Source organism: Wolffia australiana, chromosome 10 (genome assembly GCF_029677425.1).
Source record: "Wolffia australiana isolate 7733 chromosome 10, ASM2967742v1".
Taxonomy (NCBI): Eukaryota; Viridiplantae; Streptophyta; class Magnoliopsida; order Alismatales; family Araceae; genus Wolffia; species Wolffia australiana.
Genome location: NC_135844.1, coordinates 17,050,001 through 17,067,978, shown reverse-complemented (window position 1 = coordinate 17,067,978; position 17,978 = coordinate 17,050,001). Strand labels below are relative to the sequence as shown.

Here is a 17,978-nt window from a genome sequence, read left to right as displayed (position 1 = left end):
AATGATAAAGTCTATCTGAATTGCTTGATCTTCTATGAAAGATCCAGAACTTCGAGATAGGAGAAAGGAAGGGAAGGTGTGAAGACAATAATGTGAAGAAGAATATAGGTAGATCCTCATTGTTTTGATTTCTTGATCTGGTAATGAACATCAAGAAATTGAAAATTGTAAGAGAGGAAGTGATATGTACTTGTGAAATAATGTAGTGATACATTTAGCCAGATTGAGTGTTTGAGTTGAAGAGGTAATATATAGGTAATTAGTTATATCATTTTTTATCGTTCATTCAACTTCAATCCAACCTACCTCTTAATTATAGCTCGAACATCCACCCTAGCCACGACGCTTTAGAAGATTTCTACTCAAACAAGTAGATAAAGATGAAAGAAACAATTAGAAATCTACCTTGAAATGATCCCAAAATCCTCCCCCTCTGTCTACTCAGTTTTTGCTGGAGAATTATAGAATAGTGATGAGAACGAAAATAAGCATTTTTACACCTAAGGAGAGAGTGGTGAGATAATTCCACTTTTGCCCCTAGGTTTTCTTTACTTTTATGTATTTTTAGGAACCCAATAATCAATTCATCCATACAGATAAAAACGTGATACAATGAATAACTATCCCTCAAAATTTGAACTAAAATCCGACGGTAGGATCTTTAGATATCAAGGTTTGAATTTGAAGGAATCTAAGTTGGGCCTTTTTAGCCTTTTCCTCTCCCCTCTAAGCATGCCAATCAATGATTAGTTCACGTTATATATCCCTGAAAAATAAAGCTTATTCTGGAAATTGAATCCATTTTTTTATGCACGTACAAGTGTATATACTTCTCGGCAAATGACAAAGCACAACGCCATCATCGGTGTAATTTGCTTTGCTCCTTTAGTTCATTCTCTCTCTCCATGAAATTTGCAAAAAAATCCCTCCACTTTTGTGAAAATTTATCTTGATGCTGATCTTAGTAATTTTTTATATATGCACTCCACTTCTCTGTCCCCTTCATTATCTCTCCCATTTTACCTTAAAAGTTATTGATTAGCCATCTATTATTCCAAAGAAAAGTTAAAATACCAAAATATTTTATGAAATGGGAAATTTACGGCAGCACAGGTGACAGAGAGAAGTTTTAGAGCCCTTCTCCTAATGTTCTCTACTCAATAATTTGAGCAAAAATCTGGGAAAAATCAGTAAAAATCAGGAAAATTGTGGAGAATATACTAAATACATTTATTTCCTTTGTATTATGATAATGTGGAATTATAATCATTTTGGTGAAAATAAAATTACATTATGTATGAAATTAATATTTTAAATTGCATGTTATATTGTGACCCTCTAGGCCCATGTATCTTAATAAATTAAATGGCCCACAAAAAATTATTAGCCAACCTAATTAATTCAATACATAAATATTTATATAGTGATTAACTAAGGATCACTTTGACCAAATCAATAGGTTAAGTTTTCAGCCCGTGTGGTGCCAAGCTACACCTCGTGTTTAATTTTTTGGATTTAGATAATCATTGACCGTCTTGTCTAATATAGTTCTTTTCTCAGAAATACGCTTCAATCATTTCATATGTGCATTTGGTGGGGACATCTTCCATGATCAAATTATGATCTTTCATGTCCAAATCATGGCATAAATTAGGACAAGGTGGACTATTTGTGGTGAAGCTCCAGCTATAATGACAAGTTTTCAATGTCTTTATAGAATTTTTTTTTACGAAAGTTGAGCGTTGCTGATGAAAAACTTTGGGTTATCATTGTGTTCATTAAGCGAGGTTGTAGCCACTATAATATGAGTCATAGTATGTATTATATACATAATAACTTAGCTCCTTCAAGCCACATTGCACCACCATAATTGGAACATGTACCATGCACGACGTGTGATATTGCTCAATGAAGTCTGATCTATTGTATCTAATGAACCTTTCTAAAATTTCATTATTATCATTGTTTGTTTCAGTGACCAGCATCTAAAAAAATATTAAAACATATTAATTTAGCCATTAGTATGCTATAATTTTTCTACACAGAGTGTAATACCTCCACAATGTATACACCTTTATGAGAACCAATTAATTGGTGAACATTGAGAACTCGTTCATGAAGTGTACATGTTTCATCTATCCAATGCATAATGATCTCAGGTATGGCAACTCGTTCATCAAAGTACTCCAATTTTCAATCCAGAGTGACACTTTTTTTCTATTATATTGAGCAAATATTTCATCTTCAACTTTTGGTTTCAGCTTCTACACGTCATACAAATTTCCCATTTTGAATATATGCATCATTACCATCTACATAAGAGGCTAAGACTTTCTCAAAATTGGATAGTGATTAAGAGAGAAAGGCAAGTCTACACATTCTCATGTCCAAAGATAACGATTTTTGTTCCTCAAGTGATAGATTTCACACAAGTAGGAAACTTTAAGCCTTTGTGTTCTTTGATGTGATATGCTCCCCGTACAATCATTGGTCACTATTCTGTCCATTCCTTTGCAAATTTTTCATTTATTATTTTTGTCACTAATCTTGGTATATTATCGCAATATAGACTATATTTTTATGATTGGAAGACATGGCGTGGTTCATAAGACATCTTCCATTGTCTCTAAATAAGTTAGTATATTGTGAATTACATGGTCTTCACGCAATTATGTTAATCCTATGCTGATTAAACTTAGGAATAGATGAGAGACGGGTTCAAAAGCTACTCAATATGAAGAATACAAGAATGGCAACCGACATTAAGAGTTTTAAATATATAAGAATAATATTAAGAATCAGGCGATCAAATTGGGGAGTTCTTACCCTCATAAAAGCCATTTAAGGAGATTTCTAACAGAAAACCTCTAATAATCTTTGATCCAAAAAAGTTAAAAGATGAGACTGTCCTCAAAATTATTGATTGGATGATTGATCTCCAAATATCACAATTTGAATTTGGAGTGATGTGAGCCATTGGATCTGATTATTCTCTCATCTTAACATGCACCAGCTGCATAGAATACAACAATCAGATTTTGGGGGGAGCATTTTCTTTATTTGCTCTACCAGCCAATGGCCTGGCGGCACATATCTGTTGGGTTCTAAAGGCCTTGACATGGATGAACAAATCAAAACATTCTGCAGCGGAAGCCTTGAACAGATTCAAAACGGCATCATTAAAACTATGAAACGAAGTACCTTTACACAGATTGCATCCATGATTTCTTGGATCATGGAGCAAGCCGAGTTGAGCTACTCAAATGTTCAGCCTCTAGATGTATCCACAAGATCCTCGGTACGTCGGATCTCCTCCTTCTCCTTGACGAGCCCTGTTCTACCGCCAACGTCGTTGTTAGGTCATCCCAATCGCATCAGGGTTGGAGAGGGGGTGTGGAGAGAAGGGAGAAGAAGGGGAAAGGCCCCTGAATAATTTTGGCCTAGGTTAATTTCGTTCAGGGCCTTCCCCTATTTATACTAAGTGAGTCTTTTTCATGAAAACTCTTGAAACTTAAGTATATCTTCCGACGTACAAAAGACCATTTGCGTGTGACCCTCTAGGCCCATGTATCAGTCTAGTTAATGACTCCAGCGGCCCAATGACCTTTATTGGCCTTCCAAATTAATTAATTATATCATCATATAGATTAATTAATGTCTGATCAATTTAACTGATCGATAGGTCGAGTCTCCGACATGTGGGGTGCCAAGCTACACCTCGTATTTTAGAAGATACAAAGGAGTGTGTATCAACTCACACATGGAACATGTTCGTCATCGATTACCGTGTACGTATAATCCATCATCCACTTGACGCTCCTTGGACGACTTAGGGTATGGTCAACTTTCAAATCGTAATCAATCATTCGAGTTAGTACTGATGCATTCAGAAATCATCGAAGAACTCTTCTTCGATATTTCATTGCCTTGGCCAACGACTTCATCACATCGTCTTCCTTGAGCTGTCACCTCTTATACCGAGGGTGGACGATCCCATCTTGACCAATCAATTGTCTTCATGAACTTCTTGATGTACCCGAACTAAGACTGTTTAGAATCTCATTATTAGAGGTTCGTTGGCCATAGTCAAAGTACAACCGTTCATCCACAATACGTCTTTGGTGTCTCATGTCTACGGACCACTTACACAACTATGACGTGAATCAACCTGATTGACAGTTCGGTATAATACCATTCAGGGATTCGTACGGATCAATTCAGTGAACTCTTTCCACTAAAGAGCACCCACTATCTATCCTTAGTGTCTCCACTCTAATGGCTATGGAACCAGCCATACTCATCATATGAGTGAAGCTAGATAGTGCTATTCTACCCGGGTACTTTGATGTGCTTCTCGCATATCCTTTGAATAGGAATGTTTAGAACATATCCTTAAAGACTAGTGATCCGTATTACGATCTCATCATAATTCACTAATTCAGATCATGTATTCATGGACTTCATTATAAGCATCACACGTGCATTATAATGAATATGTTGTATTAATGAATATGGAACGAGATGTGGAATGTGTGATTGGCTTGCCGTCCACATTTATTTCCATCAATATCATGGGTGCTACAAAAAGTGTTAAATCATTAAAAAAATAAATAAAAATTAAGCACCATTATGTTGTTGATTTCAGCAGCAAAAATGCCACCCTCTTAGGCTAAATAAATATTTCTATGTAGGTTCCATTCATAATAATAAATGTATATATATATATATCACTTTTTTTCCAACTTGGAGTCTTTCTAGTGAGTCGCACCATGTTTATTTCAAAAAGAGAGCTGATTTTTGTATAAAACCAACACCACATCATTGACCTAATTAAAAAAAGAAAAAATGGCTGAATCATTTTCGCATCAGAAATTTCAATCCCCTAATGATTTATTTTCCAATCATTGTTTGAGCCAATCATGGGCCAAAACTGTCCAAATAGGGACTAACACTTGGGAAGCGCTGATTAAACCCCAATCCAATATATATATATATTGGATGTATTTAATAAATGTAAACATATATTTTCTAACTTCTAAAAATATTTTTCTGAACAAATTACCTGTCAGAAAATTTTGGAAAAGTGTAGAATAACTTATAAATGTCTTTAGTAATTCCAAACAAATATTTTTTGACTTGTAAAATAAATATTTTAATCAATCTAAATTAGAAATATATGTATAATACATTAAATTTCGGAAAAACCATAAAATCACATAAATATTATTTTCTTAATTTGAATAATGATAACAGGCAAACAATGTCATTTTGATACATATTATTATGTAATATATTTGATGTTTTATAAGTAATCTGCATGTTATCACTAGGTCAAAACAAATCCAAGGTATTTGGCCTTTTCAAAAGAATTGCCATTAGTCCTGTAAATGTCAATGTCATATTTAGGCCAATTGAAAATTGATATGAACAATGGGCAAAATCAGATAGGTTGAAAATATTATGGTTCACACTTTTTGATTATGTTCAAAACAAAAAATATAGTGAAGGGTAACAAAGGGATAGGCAAGATTGGTACTTATTATTCATATCTTTGATATTCTTTTCATCCTTGCATTCTATCACAAAATTATTTCAATGCGATGAACTTATTCATATGTGCTATAAATAGGCAGCTAGTGAACTACTATCCAGTCACTTGATAATCATAAATTCAAATATGCAAAAGAGACAAAATTACTATGAATTAAATATAATTTTTTCTAGATCCAGTTTACACGTAAGAAATGATTTATTAGATAACATTCAAGAAACATATTGTATAATGTTGGAAAGTTATTGTATTATGGTTGAATAGATCAATGCACAACACTCTATCACAACACTGTTACAATGGCTGGGACTTCTACATCAATGCACAGTGTAGGCAGCTTGGTAACTAATATTCCTTTAGCTGAGAATCATAAATCCAGTATGCTGAAATTTCTTTGAATTAAATGTACAATTATCTTGTTCAAGTTTTCACTTAGTAATAGTTGATAGGAGATAACATTCGATATGAATATTTACTGTTTCAAAACTCGATTATTTGTTCAAGCCCTATACTTCCGGAAATATTATTATTTGATGGGCGGAAATTCCGGATATTAAAATTCAAACGTTTACGTAAGTTCAGATAACTGAAAAGCTATATATATTCGTTTCCCTGTTGTTTCCTTACCGCGCAAGCAATCATAGTTTTACGTCCGTAAACCCAGGGATCGGGCGACAACCCTAGCCAGAAGGTTGAGAAGACGACGATCCACGCCTGCTGAATCTCCGATTTCTGATTATCAACGGTTCCGGTTATGATCTTTTCCGCGGCTTGTATTTGAATCTCTCCAATTTTCTCCTCAATTTTTTGACGGCCGTGAAGTTTGCTTGCAGGATTCAAGGCGGAAATGCCGAAGGTCAAGACAAGCAGAGTCAAATACCCAGATGGATGGGAGCTCATCGAGCCCACGCTGCGCGAACTCGAGCAGAAGATGCGAGAGGGTGCGCGGTACTTTACGATTGATTTTTAAAAAATGTTTTGTTTGCGATGGTCCCCTTTTGATTTCCCCTTTGATCGCGCAGCTCAAAACGATCCTCACGACGGCAAGAGAAAGTGTGAGGCTCTTTGGCCTATTTTCAAGATCGCCCATCAGAAAAGTCGTTATATTTATGATCTTTACGTCCGGAGGAAGGAAATTTCGAAAGAGCTGTACGAGTTTTGCCTGGATCAGGGATACGCGGATCGCAATTTGATTGCAAAGTGGAAGAAGGTGCGTAATTCGTTCTTCCTCGGCCTCAATCTCACTTTAGGTTTTTGTATCCTTGGATTTTGTTTTCAATGTCGCTAGTGAGATGTCCTTTAGTTTTTGATTCCCCTGGTATAAGACGTGGGTTGGTGCTGAAATCTTGGCTACCTTATTCCTGCAGTCATCCTGGAATTAAATCTGAGAAGATCAGAAGGGTTTTTTTAGTTTAATGTAATCAAATGAAAGCGTTTACGTTCTTCCTCATAAAAATGGATCGCTTCTGAGTCAGAGAAACTTATCTTGGGTTATTGATTTCTTCAGCTCGTTGCCCATTCCGTATAAATTGTCTCAAATATTTAGGCTCCAATAACTAAACATTTCTGTAGAAGGCAGTCGTGCTTGTTTTGTTGAAAGCAAGACGCATGAACGAATCTGCAAGTTGAATCTCATTACTCTGTCTGAGTTTTTATTCATTTCTTCTGAGAACTGCAAAGTTTCAGTCTTATCTCCTTTTTGCACTGCTATTGGTGTCATTGGGGTTCAGCGTCCTACATGACAATGATTACAGGAAGATGACTAATTCTTCATCACCCTCATCATTCGTCCATGCCAGGATGATTTTATGTTTTACATCTTTAGTTTCTTCAAAAATAATTTGTTTTTTGGTTTAAAATTTAATTTTTAGGGCTTAAAATTTAGTCTCAAATAGGGAACGTCATGTCCCAGGACGTGACTCCCCGGATGTGACGGGACGGATGACGATCCGTGACAGACGGTGACGTGATGAAAGTTTCGTCACGTCACCGTCCTGTCACACGTCCGAGGATTTCAAAAAAATCTGTCACGTTCGCGTCACGGTCATGGTTTCCTGTGTCCCCGTCACGTCCCCGTCACCAGACGGCATCACTGTCACATGTGACGGGAGAGAGAATTGGAGGGGCATATCTCTAATTATCTTTGGACGGCATCATTTTGTGCGCGCGAATTAATGCAGGGACTATTCTGCAAAATGCCGAGAAATCGAGTTAGCAACACCATATGGCGAAATCTCGTCTGTCGAAAAGCTTAAATCTAACAATTTTAATTTTTTTTGGTCATTTTTAAAAATTCATCACGGCCATCAACCGTGACGGCCGTCCCGTCACGTCACTCGTCTGAGGCCCTCCGTCACCGTCGCATCACCGTCACGCCCAGTTCATCGTCCGTCACCGTCACAGGCCCCTAATTTTGTCACCGTCACATCATCCGTCAAGTTGCCGTCACACACTTGTGAACTAAGGATTGGCTGAGGATGAAAAAATATCATCGTCACACACTTGTGACGATGATGATGATGATGACAATTTCATCATCTTCATCCATGTGTGAACTAAGGATGAGGAAGACAATGACAACTTCATTGTTGGCCCGGAAACACTAAATTATGCCATTTTATATAAAGTTTATATAACATTTATGAATAGAATTCAGTATAAATGTTGGTGTAATGCGCGGATGGGATGGTTTGCAGTCGGGATACGAGCGGCTTTGTTGCCTACGTTGCATGCAGCCGCGGGATCACAACTTTCAGACAACCTGCGTGTGTAGGGTGCCCAGGCATTTACGAGAGGAAAAGGTGATTGAATGTGTCCACTGCGGCTGCCGCGGTTGCGCCAGCGGTGACTAAGTCAGCATCCTCTTCCCTTATCTCACTTCTAACTTAGACTTTGCTAAGAATCTTTATCTACTTTCCCTTGGGCTGCTCTTTATATTCTTGTATCTTCTCAACTTTTTTTCTCACTTGTGTTTTGATGCCATGGATGTGGCCCATGATGTGAAATCCGGGCTTTGACTGCAGTTCTTTGTAACTTTGTGTGTACATGGCTATTGAACTGTCTTGAGAAGTTGAGATTTAGTTCAGATAAATGTATAGAGATCATGGAAGGATCTCGGTTTAAGTCCATCTCCGTCTTTAAAAGACCCTATTGTGGGTTTCCGCTCGCTGTTCTTCTGCAAATGAAACTCTCTCGCATCTTTGGATGAAATTAAGCTTAAAAATCCATTTGCAGACTTTCATTTTTTTATTTTTTTCCCCTTGTCTCCCATATTTCTCTCTCATACTTACTCCACGACACTATTTAATGATTTTTGCTAAATCTCTCTCCTTCAAATGTCATAATCCCTTTGAATTTTCATTCCCGATCTTTCCTCTCCTAATAGTTATTAATTAATTGTCTCTCTCTCTCTCCATCTCTCTCTCTCTCCCCCCCTCTCTCTCTCCCCCTCTCCCTCTCCCTCTCTCTCTCTCTTCCTCTCTCTTCCCCTCTCTCTCTCCCTCTCTCTTCCTCTCTCTCTCTCTCTCCCTCTCTCTCTCTCTCTCAGAGTTTATTCTTGTTTTTTTATAAGATTATTTTGTCAGCAACCATTGCAAAAGAAGAAGTGAACTAGTTTTAATCTACGAGGTAAACCATATTTATCTCATTTTTTTAATGACATATTTGTCTCCATAATATTAGTAAGATTGATTTAATCTATGGTCCCATCCAGCAGGAATTTTTGATCGCATCTCTGCTGCATTTTATTTTTGAGGTCCTCTCATTTTAGGAAATAACGTTAGTTGAGTAAGCAAGTAGATGCTAAATCGTGAACTTGGAAGATTGGTCTGAAAAAGAGTTGTTCAGAAGGGTTGAAAGTTAAAATAAGGAAAAAGGGGCAAATTCTTGACATTGAACGTATCTAAAGGACACGAGCGATGAGATTATGACGGAGATAGATTTTTTGAAGTAATAACTAATAGAAATGGATCTTGTGGAATGTGATAGGTTTAGGGGGTTTCATAAAATCTGGTGCAAGAATATCGATATAACTTGAATTCATATTTGTTCATGCCATTATAGCATGTATATTCAATTATTGAACTTTCATTGAGCTTCTGTGAGCATCAATTGTCGTAGAGAATCAACTTTGAGCTGACTTATGATCAAATACAGTAATTTTATCTTCAAGGTAATCATTCGTCCACAGTCAGGAGAACTAGTATTTAATAATAAGCATAACATATCAACTATAAATTCATAATATTACGTTTTCCATCAGAAAAGGGAAACAATTAATGACTATATTAACCCTCACTTGAACTTTCCCTGGTCATTAGATATATTTAAATTTTCAAATACAAAAAATTTTTGAAAAATCGATTAGTGATTTCCAGAAATCTCAAGAAAAAAATGAGATCTTCCTTGTTTCTAAGCAAAACGATATGTTCTAGTCATTTTAATTAGGAATGTATCGACAAAACGATTACAAAAATATGCAATCCGATAAAAATAAAACTTATTTACAAACATAGCAGTGACCATGGGAATGTTGGGAGGATTCACAAAAATGATTGAGATTTCTCCTATTTCTATTCTCTAGTTTGATGCTCTTCGACTCACTAGAACTATTTGGAGATCGGAGACCTTTTTACAGTAAGAGTACGATGAGAAAGTGCATGCATAAATCAATAGCTAAACTTTTTTTGAAATGTCCACATGTTCTTAAAACACGAGGAGAGAGATGTATTCCAATAGGGAGACTTCCCAATTACTTATCATCATCTCCAACTAATAGCACGATATGATTTGTTCCCTGCATTAACAAGTCTTTGCTTTTGACATATTGGCCATCACATGAAGTTAAAAACGAAATAAAAGTATTCCAGTAAAAGCAAATGAAAGAAAAAAAGTAATATATATATATATATATGAATTAAATAAAATGTTTTGGAAAAATATGACCCTTAAAATAAAGGTTTTGAGGGATAAAAGGTTCTGAGGCGTGAGGAGTGGGAGAAAAAATGTTCTATAGATAAATATATGTAAAAAATCAATTTAAATAAATTATGTTTTGACCAAGGAATTGTTACAGAGACAAGAAAAAGTCCAATATAGAACTTCCCAAAATTATATTTTCTTACTTCTACAGTGATGGTTTAACTCCTAAACCAGAAAGATCCAATGCTGAAAAAGATAGGTTAACACTCAAAAGGTTCTGCACCAAGATTTTTAAAATCGGACAACCACACAGACCAACTCGATTTGATAAAATAACTAATAATATAATATTGAAGTAGAATGTGAAATAGTTTTATGTTTTGGCACAAACATTCAAAATAACTATTCCTCTAACTAGTTATGAAGAATGACTATTATGCATTGTGCTGAATACAATGTACATCTAATCCCATTTTCTACATCTTTAAATAGCGTAAATTACAGCATGGCCCCCCCCCCCCCCCACGTTATCCCAGGTCTTGAGTACTCCAATCGGGTCCAATCCCGATCACGCCATTTGGACGCTCACGCTCGATGGAGCGTACTCATGCAATTCTTCCTGGGAGCATTTCCATGAGAAACCCCCCATCCAGCACTAGGGACGCCGCATCTGGCATTCGGCGATCCTTACTCATATCTCCTTTTTCCTCTGGAGACTCCTACATCGTGGCCTTCCGATTGATGACCGACTGATTCATCTTGGTCATTCTATCAGTTCCCGTTGCCACTACTGTCCAGCATCCCCCCATATTGAAACTATGGAACATCTTTTCTTCCATAGTGAGACAGCCTTAGACTGTTGGCGCCAAATTACACACCTTTGGCGTCCACTCTCTCATAGTCCACTGACCCTGTTAGAGTGTTTTGGCAAGCTCTTCCTCTCGCCAACATGCTCCAAACGGAGCCTCATCCTACACATCACAATAGCTTACTTATTATGGGAGATATGGAAGGGGCAAAATTCTTCTCTTTTTGCAGGTACACCCATGCGAGCAGTGGATATTATGCGTCAGGTCAAGATGTGGCTAAGACGTACCCATCAACTCATTCCCCCTCGAGCCCGCAGCTCACTACTTGCATGCGACTTCCTCCGCTCCTAGGGCATTTCGGCGACCCTTGCTCCCATCCGCATTCAAGTACAAGTTATCTATTAGCTTCCAACGCCAATTGGCATCCTTAAATTGAATGTGAATGGTGCGTCCAAAGGGAACCCAGGCCCAGCAGGGGGAGGTGGTATCCTTCGGGATCATACAGGGAGAATTCTTTTCGCTTTCTCCTCTTTCTATCGTGTACAAACTAACACAGTAGCCAAAGCTACGGTGATACATGATGGTTTACTCCTCTGCAAGGAACAAAACCTTCATAATATCGTCATAGAATCGGACTCACAAGTGTTAGTTGACATGCTCCGTGCAGGTAGATGATCTTAGTGGAGACTACACCGTGTATGGCAGGACATCGTGTGGTGCCGACCTCGCACAATTAGCATTCGCCATCAGTTACGCGAAGGCAACCAGACAGCAGATGCCCTAGCCAACCACGCAGTACACACATGAACCCCTTCTTCTCTTTTTCTTTCTTGGCAGGCACTCCTTCCAACAGCTAGGGGCTGCTATCCCGTCGACCGTCTCGGCTTGCCGACCCTCCGCACACGTCGCATACTCTTGCCGCTAGGCCTGCAGGATTGGCAGATTTCATGGAACACTCGAGGTGGAAGCGCTCATCCATCCGGCTAATCCGAAATCGTATCATCTCAAGCTAGTAGGGTGGAATACGCCCACCTCGAATGGAGCCTCGCCACGTACTTCATCATTGCTACTTGTCAGAGGCGAGGAAAACTCCAACACTGCTCTATCATCATCACCAATGAGACGTCGACGCGAGCATTTCACCGAGCACCTGCCAGGATCACTTATGTATCTTTTCCTTTTCTGCACATGGCTGTGGACGAGTGGGATCCGAGTGTAATTGGGATATTTATACTCGCTCCACGCCTATGAGCATTGATAAACACTTCACTTTATAAATAAAATCCCCCTAGGTGGCGTCCAGGGCACAGATGGATCGGTCTACGAGCACAACCACAGGGTTGGCTATACTCGACACCGTGTTTTTTGCCAAAAAAAATAGCGTAAATTTTTTATATTTTTAAAAATCAAACTACCAAATAATTTCATATATCTACACAAACATGCATATATTATCTGGATATTCAATGAAAAGAAGTCCATCATAACAAGGGATAAAAGGGTCAAGGACAAGTGAGTGTCTGTTTCTAATATTACGATACAAAGATATTCCTAATAACTCATTGTCAATTTTTCATTGCACATATTAGCATTTGATACAAGTTATATTTTTAGATGGCTTAGGGATTGGTGGACACATATGCAGTCAGCAAGCCAACTACACATTCCATATCTTGTTCCATGTTCATTAATAGAGCATTTTCATCATAGTGCACGTGTGATGCTTATAATGAAGTCCATGAATACATGATCTGAATTAGTGAATTATGATGAGATCGTAATACGGATCACTAGTCTTTAAGGATATGTTCTAAACATTCCTATTCAAAGGATATGCGAAAAGGACATCAAAGTACCCGGGTAGAATAGCACTATCTAGCTTCACTCATATGATGAGTATGGCTGGTTCCATAGCCATTAGAGTGGAGACACTAAGGATAGATAGTGGGTGCTCTTTAGTGGAAAGAGTTCACTGAATTGATCCGTACGAATCCCTGAATGGTATTATACCGAACTGTCAATCAGGTTGATTCACGTCATAGTTGCGTAAGTGGTCCTTAGACCTGAGACACCAAAGACGTCTTGTGTATGGACTGTTGCACTTTGACTATGACCAACGAGTCTCTAATCATGGGATTCTAAATAGTCTTAATTTGGGTGCACCAAGATGTTCACAAAGATAATTGAGTGGTTAAGATGTCCTCCCTTGATATAAGAGATGACAGCTCAAGGAAGACGATGCAATGAAGTCCTTAGAAAAGCTAGTGAAATATCGGAGAAGAGTTCTTCGATGATTTCTGGATGCATAAGTACTAACTCGGATGACCGATTAGGGTTTGACAGTTGACCATACCCTAAGTCATCCAAGGAGCGTCAAGCGGATGAGGGACTATACGTACACGATAACCGATGACGAACAGGTTCAATGAGTGAGTCGATACACACTCCTTTGTATCTTCCAGAGCGCAAGGTGTAGCGTGGCACGCCACGTGTTGGAGACTTGCCCTATCGATTGGGCTAAATCGATTTGACATTTATGAATCTACATGTTGATATAGTTAATTAAGTTGGAAGGCCAATAAAGGTTATTGGGCCGCAGGAGTCTTTAACTAGACTAATACATGGACCGAGAGGGTCACACGCAAATGGTTTTTTGGACGTCAGAAAATATACTTAAGTTTTAGGGGTTTTATGAAAAATACCCACTTAGTATAAATAGGGGAAGGCCCTGAACGAAATTCACCCAGGCCAGAATTGTTCAAGGACCTCTCCCCTTCTTCTCCACTATCCCTACACCCCTCTCCATGCCCGATGCGATCAGAATGGCGTAGCGACGACGTTGGAGGTAGAACGGGGCTCGTCAAGGAGAAGGAGGAGATCCGACGTGCCGCGGATTACGTGGATACATCTAGAGGCTGCACATTTGACTAGCTCAACTCGGCTTGCTCCAAGATCCAAGAAATCATGGATATGATCCGTGTAAAGGTACTCCGTTTCATGGTTTTAATGATGTTGTTCGATTCCTTTCAAGTCTTCCGCTGCAATTGTTTCGATTTCTTCATCCAGATCTAGGCCTTTAGAACCCAACACGGATGACCTAACAAGAGGGGTGAATCAGCTCCTCTAAATTTTGTTCACTTTAATGTAGTCAACTACATGAAATATGTTCTAGCTATATAGGGAATGAGGTAGAGAATAGAACAGATTAAGTTAAATTTTTTACATACATATTTGGCTAGCCCTTAATGTTGTTAGGGGGTATCCAGCCTAAGGGGATGATAAGCCCTAACCAAGTTTGCGTGAATGTCCCCCAAATAAAACACTTGGAAATAATGCTCAATGAGGATACCAATAAAATAAAATATTGGTGAAGCTCTGTCATCCTCCACCCCTAAACTCTATCACATAGTAATGATGCCATATCTCTTTTTGACTCTTCCCCCAAATCCTTCTCCTCTTTCTCACTCAAAGTCTTGACCTAGTTGACCCCAAAGTCCACTAGGATAAACTTAAAATTTTTACGTTTTGTTAAAACAAATATAGTTGCAAGGGTATTCAACAATAAATAGTCATTGAAGGTATTTCAATGGAATAATTCATTCAATATTGAAGCATCTTGAAGCAAGGTAAATTAAAGCATTTTGTTATAATTCATTCAATATTTAACTTTTTCTCAAGATAAATTTTACTGTCAATTGAAGACATGTGGTAACGAAGAGTCTTCATTTGAAGATGATTTCTCCTTCTCTTTTGTGTAAATTCTAAAATACTACAGGAAATTTATGATAAACTATCCACTGAACAAGGATATCTTGAAAAATAAGCTGGAGTGGATTTCTCGATGATTCTTTGAGTGAATCTTCTATAAATTGTCTCACAAGTTGGCTATTTCCTTTTCTCAACAATTTTACAATGATGTACTTTGTTCCCCTGTAACTTCTTTAATTCTACATCAAATGGAACGATTAGAGGTGACATGGATTTGAATGAATGTTGCCAATAACATTATTGTTCAATAACTATTGAAAAAGTAGTATAAATTTTCCATTGACGATCTTCAGACCAAGCTGCTGATGGATTGAATTCTAAGCCACCATTATTTCTCCTTGTAATTTCTTCAATTCTGCATCAAATGGCACGATTATGGAGCATATGGATTTGTATAAATGTTATTTACAACCTCCAAATTAGCAAAAATCTTCGAATGATAATCTTCCTACTAGGCTCATTGAAATATGAATTCGACAGTTTATCCTTCTAACTTCTGAAATCTTCATAAAATGCCATGATAATAGATAATATGGATCTATGGTGTTGTTAAAAATAAACTTAGTGTTGATAATTTTCTCAAAAAAAAATAATGTAAGTTTATGCTAATGGCTAAATATAATAAAGGCGCGCAACGAATCAAACAGAATGGACACAAGGCGCGAGTTTACAAGCGGGGATGAAACGAAGAATGAAAGAACATTTCATTTTATTTATTTAATCAGAAGAAGGCGCGACTTTAGGAGCGAAGAAGCGACGGAGAGGCAAGAATTGCAAATTCTTTTCTTAATCAGAAGATAATCCGAATCGGAAAGCAATCAGTAAAAAACATTTCGAAGGTTACCTGCAGTAAAATACCTTACGTCAGAACCTCAATAATCATTGTGTCATCTCTGTCTGGGCCAACGTATCCCTATCTTTATCTATATGCAGGGCTTTTCTTTTCGTAGTGTGATTTTTCACTAGAAGAGGGAGAGATAGGAGAATTCGAAAATTATGGCTTGATTTGCTTTTATGGATTTTTAAAGTAGAAGGGGAAACTCTACAATTTTCCCAGAACCTACAATCAAATGCATTCAATTATAGAGAGAAAAATAAGACACAATAGCCACTTAAATTTTGAGTTTGCAGAATTATAAATTTCCCATTCACTTCATAAGCCATAGAAGGCAAATCGAATAATTGCATTTACTCCATGAATTTAAGATTAAAAATTCCTATAAAGTTACTTAAGGTATCTGAAATCATCTCCTTCAAAATACTATAAATAATCAGTTTTATTCATATATATTTAAGTTGTTATAAAATAATCCATTAATTCAGATAAAATTATCTGCGGGCACATAAGTTAATGTTGGCCATCACGTTTCACTGGTCAAATGGTATCTGATTCACATAAATATTTGGCCATCTGCATAAAACCTAATTATAAACATGTCACAAAAATCTCAGGGCCTAGCTCAATGATTTTCCCCATTGACCAGATGGTAAAACATCACGTCTTCATATAAATAAAGGTAGTCATCAAATATTTGAAAAGTCAGTTAACTTTGCGTAATCCACTTTGGTCATTCATCAAAACACATACTTTAGGGTGGTTACCGCTTTGTCAGGTGACCGCCATTAATCTTTCGAATAAACCAAATGACATACTTTAACATTTTATTAAAACGCACTAAGCCTTAATTTGCACAAAACACATACTTCAGCAAGAATGTTAGTGTTTTATATATAAATTTTCTAAATGCTAATTTTTAAAATGAGCTTGAGTAAAAGGAGCGACTTTGCTTATTTTAAAGGGTATCCTTCAATTTACATGTACGATCCTTCAATTTACAAGGACTCTCTTTTTCCGATTTCTTGCAGTGAATTTCACTGCTTGCTCAGCGAGAATGCTGAGGATTTGCGGTAAGCTTCGACCTCTCAGCGTAGCGGCCGGCAGCGCTTCTTCGGCTCAGCTTAGGCCATTCTCTTCCCATGGCGGGTTTCCTTTTACACGCGAAGTTGTTCATTCTCCAGTGGGCTCTCAAGCCCAATACGAGGAAACCCATGTTATTAATCTCCGAAAACAATGGGTGGGGAATATGATCTCGAGAAACCCTTCTTCGATTGCGTCGCCATTTCAGGTTTCTTCTTCCTTTCGATTCCTTTGCGATATTCGTTTGCCATTTGAGATGATTTGGTGCGACCGCAATTAAAGAATGCAGTTTTCAGTTATTTCAGACGAGATGTTTCGCTTCAAAGACCAGGTCCAGAGCGCCCGCCACCCCTGTTACTTCTAAGATCAAGAAAACCAAGATAAAGGGATACTCGTATGTTGTGTCTCTCTGTGCTGTTCGTCGTTCTTTGGTCGTCAGATTCATCATAAGAAATGTAATCTTTGTCGCTTTTCTCGTTTATTTTCTTCCTGCACAGATCATTCAAGTCCAGATTTAAGACATTGAAGGACGGTGTCATCCGCCGATGGAGGGCAGGGAAGAGGCACAATGCTCACTTGAAGGTATTTTTGGGGCGACTCTTGGTTTCTGGTTTTATCAATAACCCGTCAGATATTGTCTGATTCTGTAAAATCTCAGATCTTTTGGTTTGCATTATCGAGAGCTCAATGTATCGGAATGGTAGATTCACTATATCTCGAGTTAGTTTCAAATTTATGAACCTTACCCTTGCATCGTGATTAATCCCTTGATTTTTAAGCTTTGGAGAAGAAAATTAAGATTTGAGTATACTCGCGAGATTATTTTCCCAAAATTTTTTACCCAAAATTTTATCTTCTCGCCCACCAAGTTAACTGAGAAACTCAGTAGGAAAGTAAGAATTCCTGAAACTTTCCAACTTCATTTAATTGACCGGTTTCCTCCCAATCTGCCGCAGGTAGTTCTTCCCCATGGACTGTGTCTTATCACTAGAGAGTATTACTGATCTACGAG

General features: G+C 37.7%; 2 protein-coding genes across 4 annotated transcripts in view; both read left to right on the top strand.

Moving 5' to 3' along the window:
• The first annotated feature begins 6,146 nt into the window (after positions 1 to 6,146).
• On the top strand, positions 6,147 to 8,642 carry LOC144708701 (G10 family protein). Of its 2 annotated transcripts, none has more exons than XM_078582127.1 (4): positions 6,147 to 6,302; positions 6,385 to 6,492; positions 6,574 to 6,761; positions 8,248 to 8,642. In XM_078582127.1, exons 2-4 carry the CDS (start codon positions 6,399 to 6,401, stop codon positions 8,401 to 8,403), a joined length of 438 nt encoding a protein of 145 aa, XP_078438253.1. In that variant the 5' UTR covers positions 6,147 to 6,302; positions 6,385 to 6,398; the 3' UTR covers positions 8,404 to 8,642. The 2 variants fall into 2 exon arrangements, with proteins under 2 accessions (XP_078438253.1, XP_078438254.1); XM_078582128.1 differs by having other exon boundaries at positions 6,164 to 6,302; positions 6,374 to 6,492.
• An 8,230-nt stretch (positions 8,643 to 16,872) lies between these two features.
• LOC144708492 (Ribosomal protein L35) overlaps positions 16,873 to 17,978 on the top strand; it is a 1,798-nt gene continuing 692 nt past the window's right edge. The window contains exons 1-3 of one of the 2 annotated variants that reach the window (XM_078581856.1): positions 16,873 to 17,174; positions 17,272 to 17,360; positions 17,464 to 17,548. In XM_078581856.1, the coding sequence (XP_078437982.1) occupies positions 16,941 to 17,174; positions 17,272 to 17,360; positions 17,464 to 17,548 (408 nt within the window). In that variant the 5' untranslated portion in view covers positions 16,873 to 16,940. Of the gene's footprint in view, positions 17,175 to 17,262; positions 17,361 to 17,463; positions 17,549 to 17,978 lie in introns of both variants that reach the window. The other variant, XM_078581854.1, reaches the window with a different exon arrangement.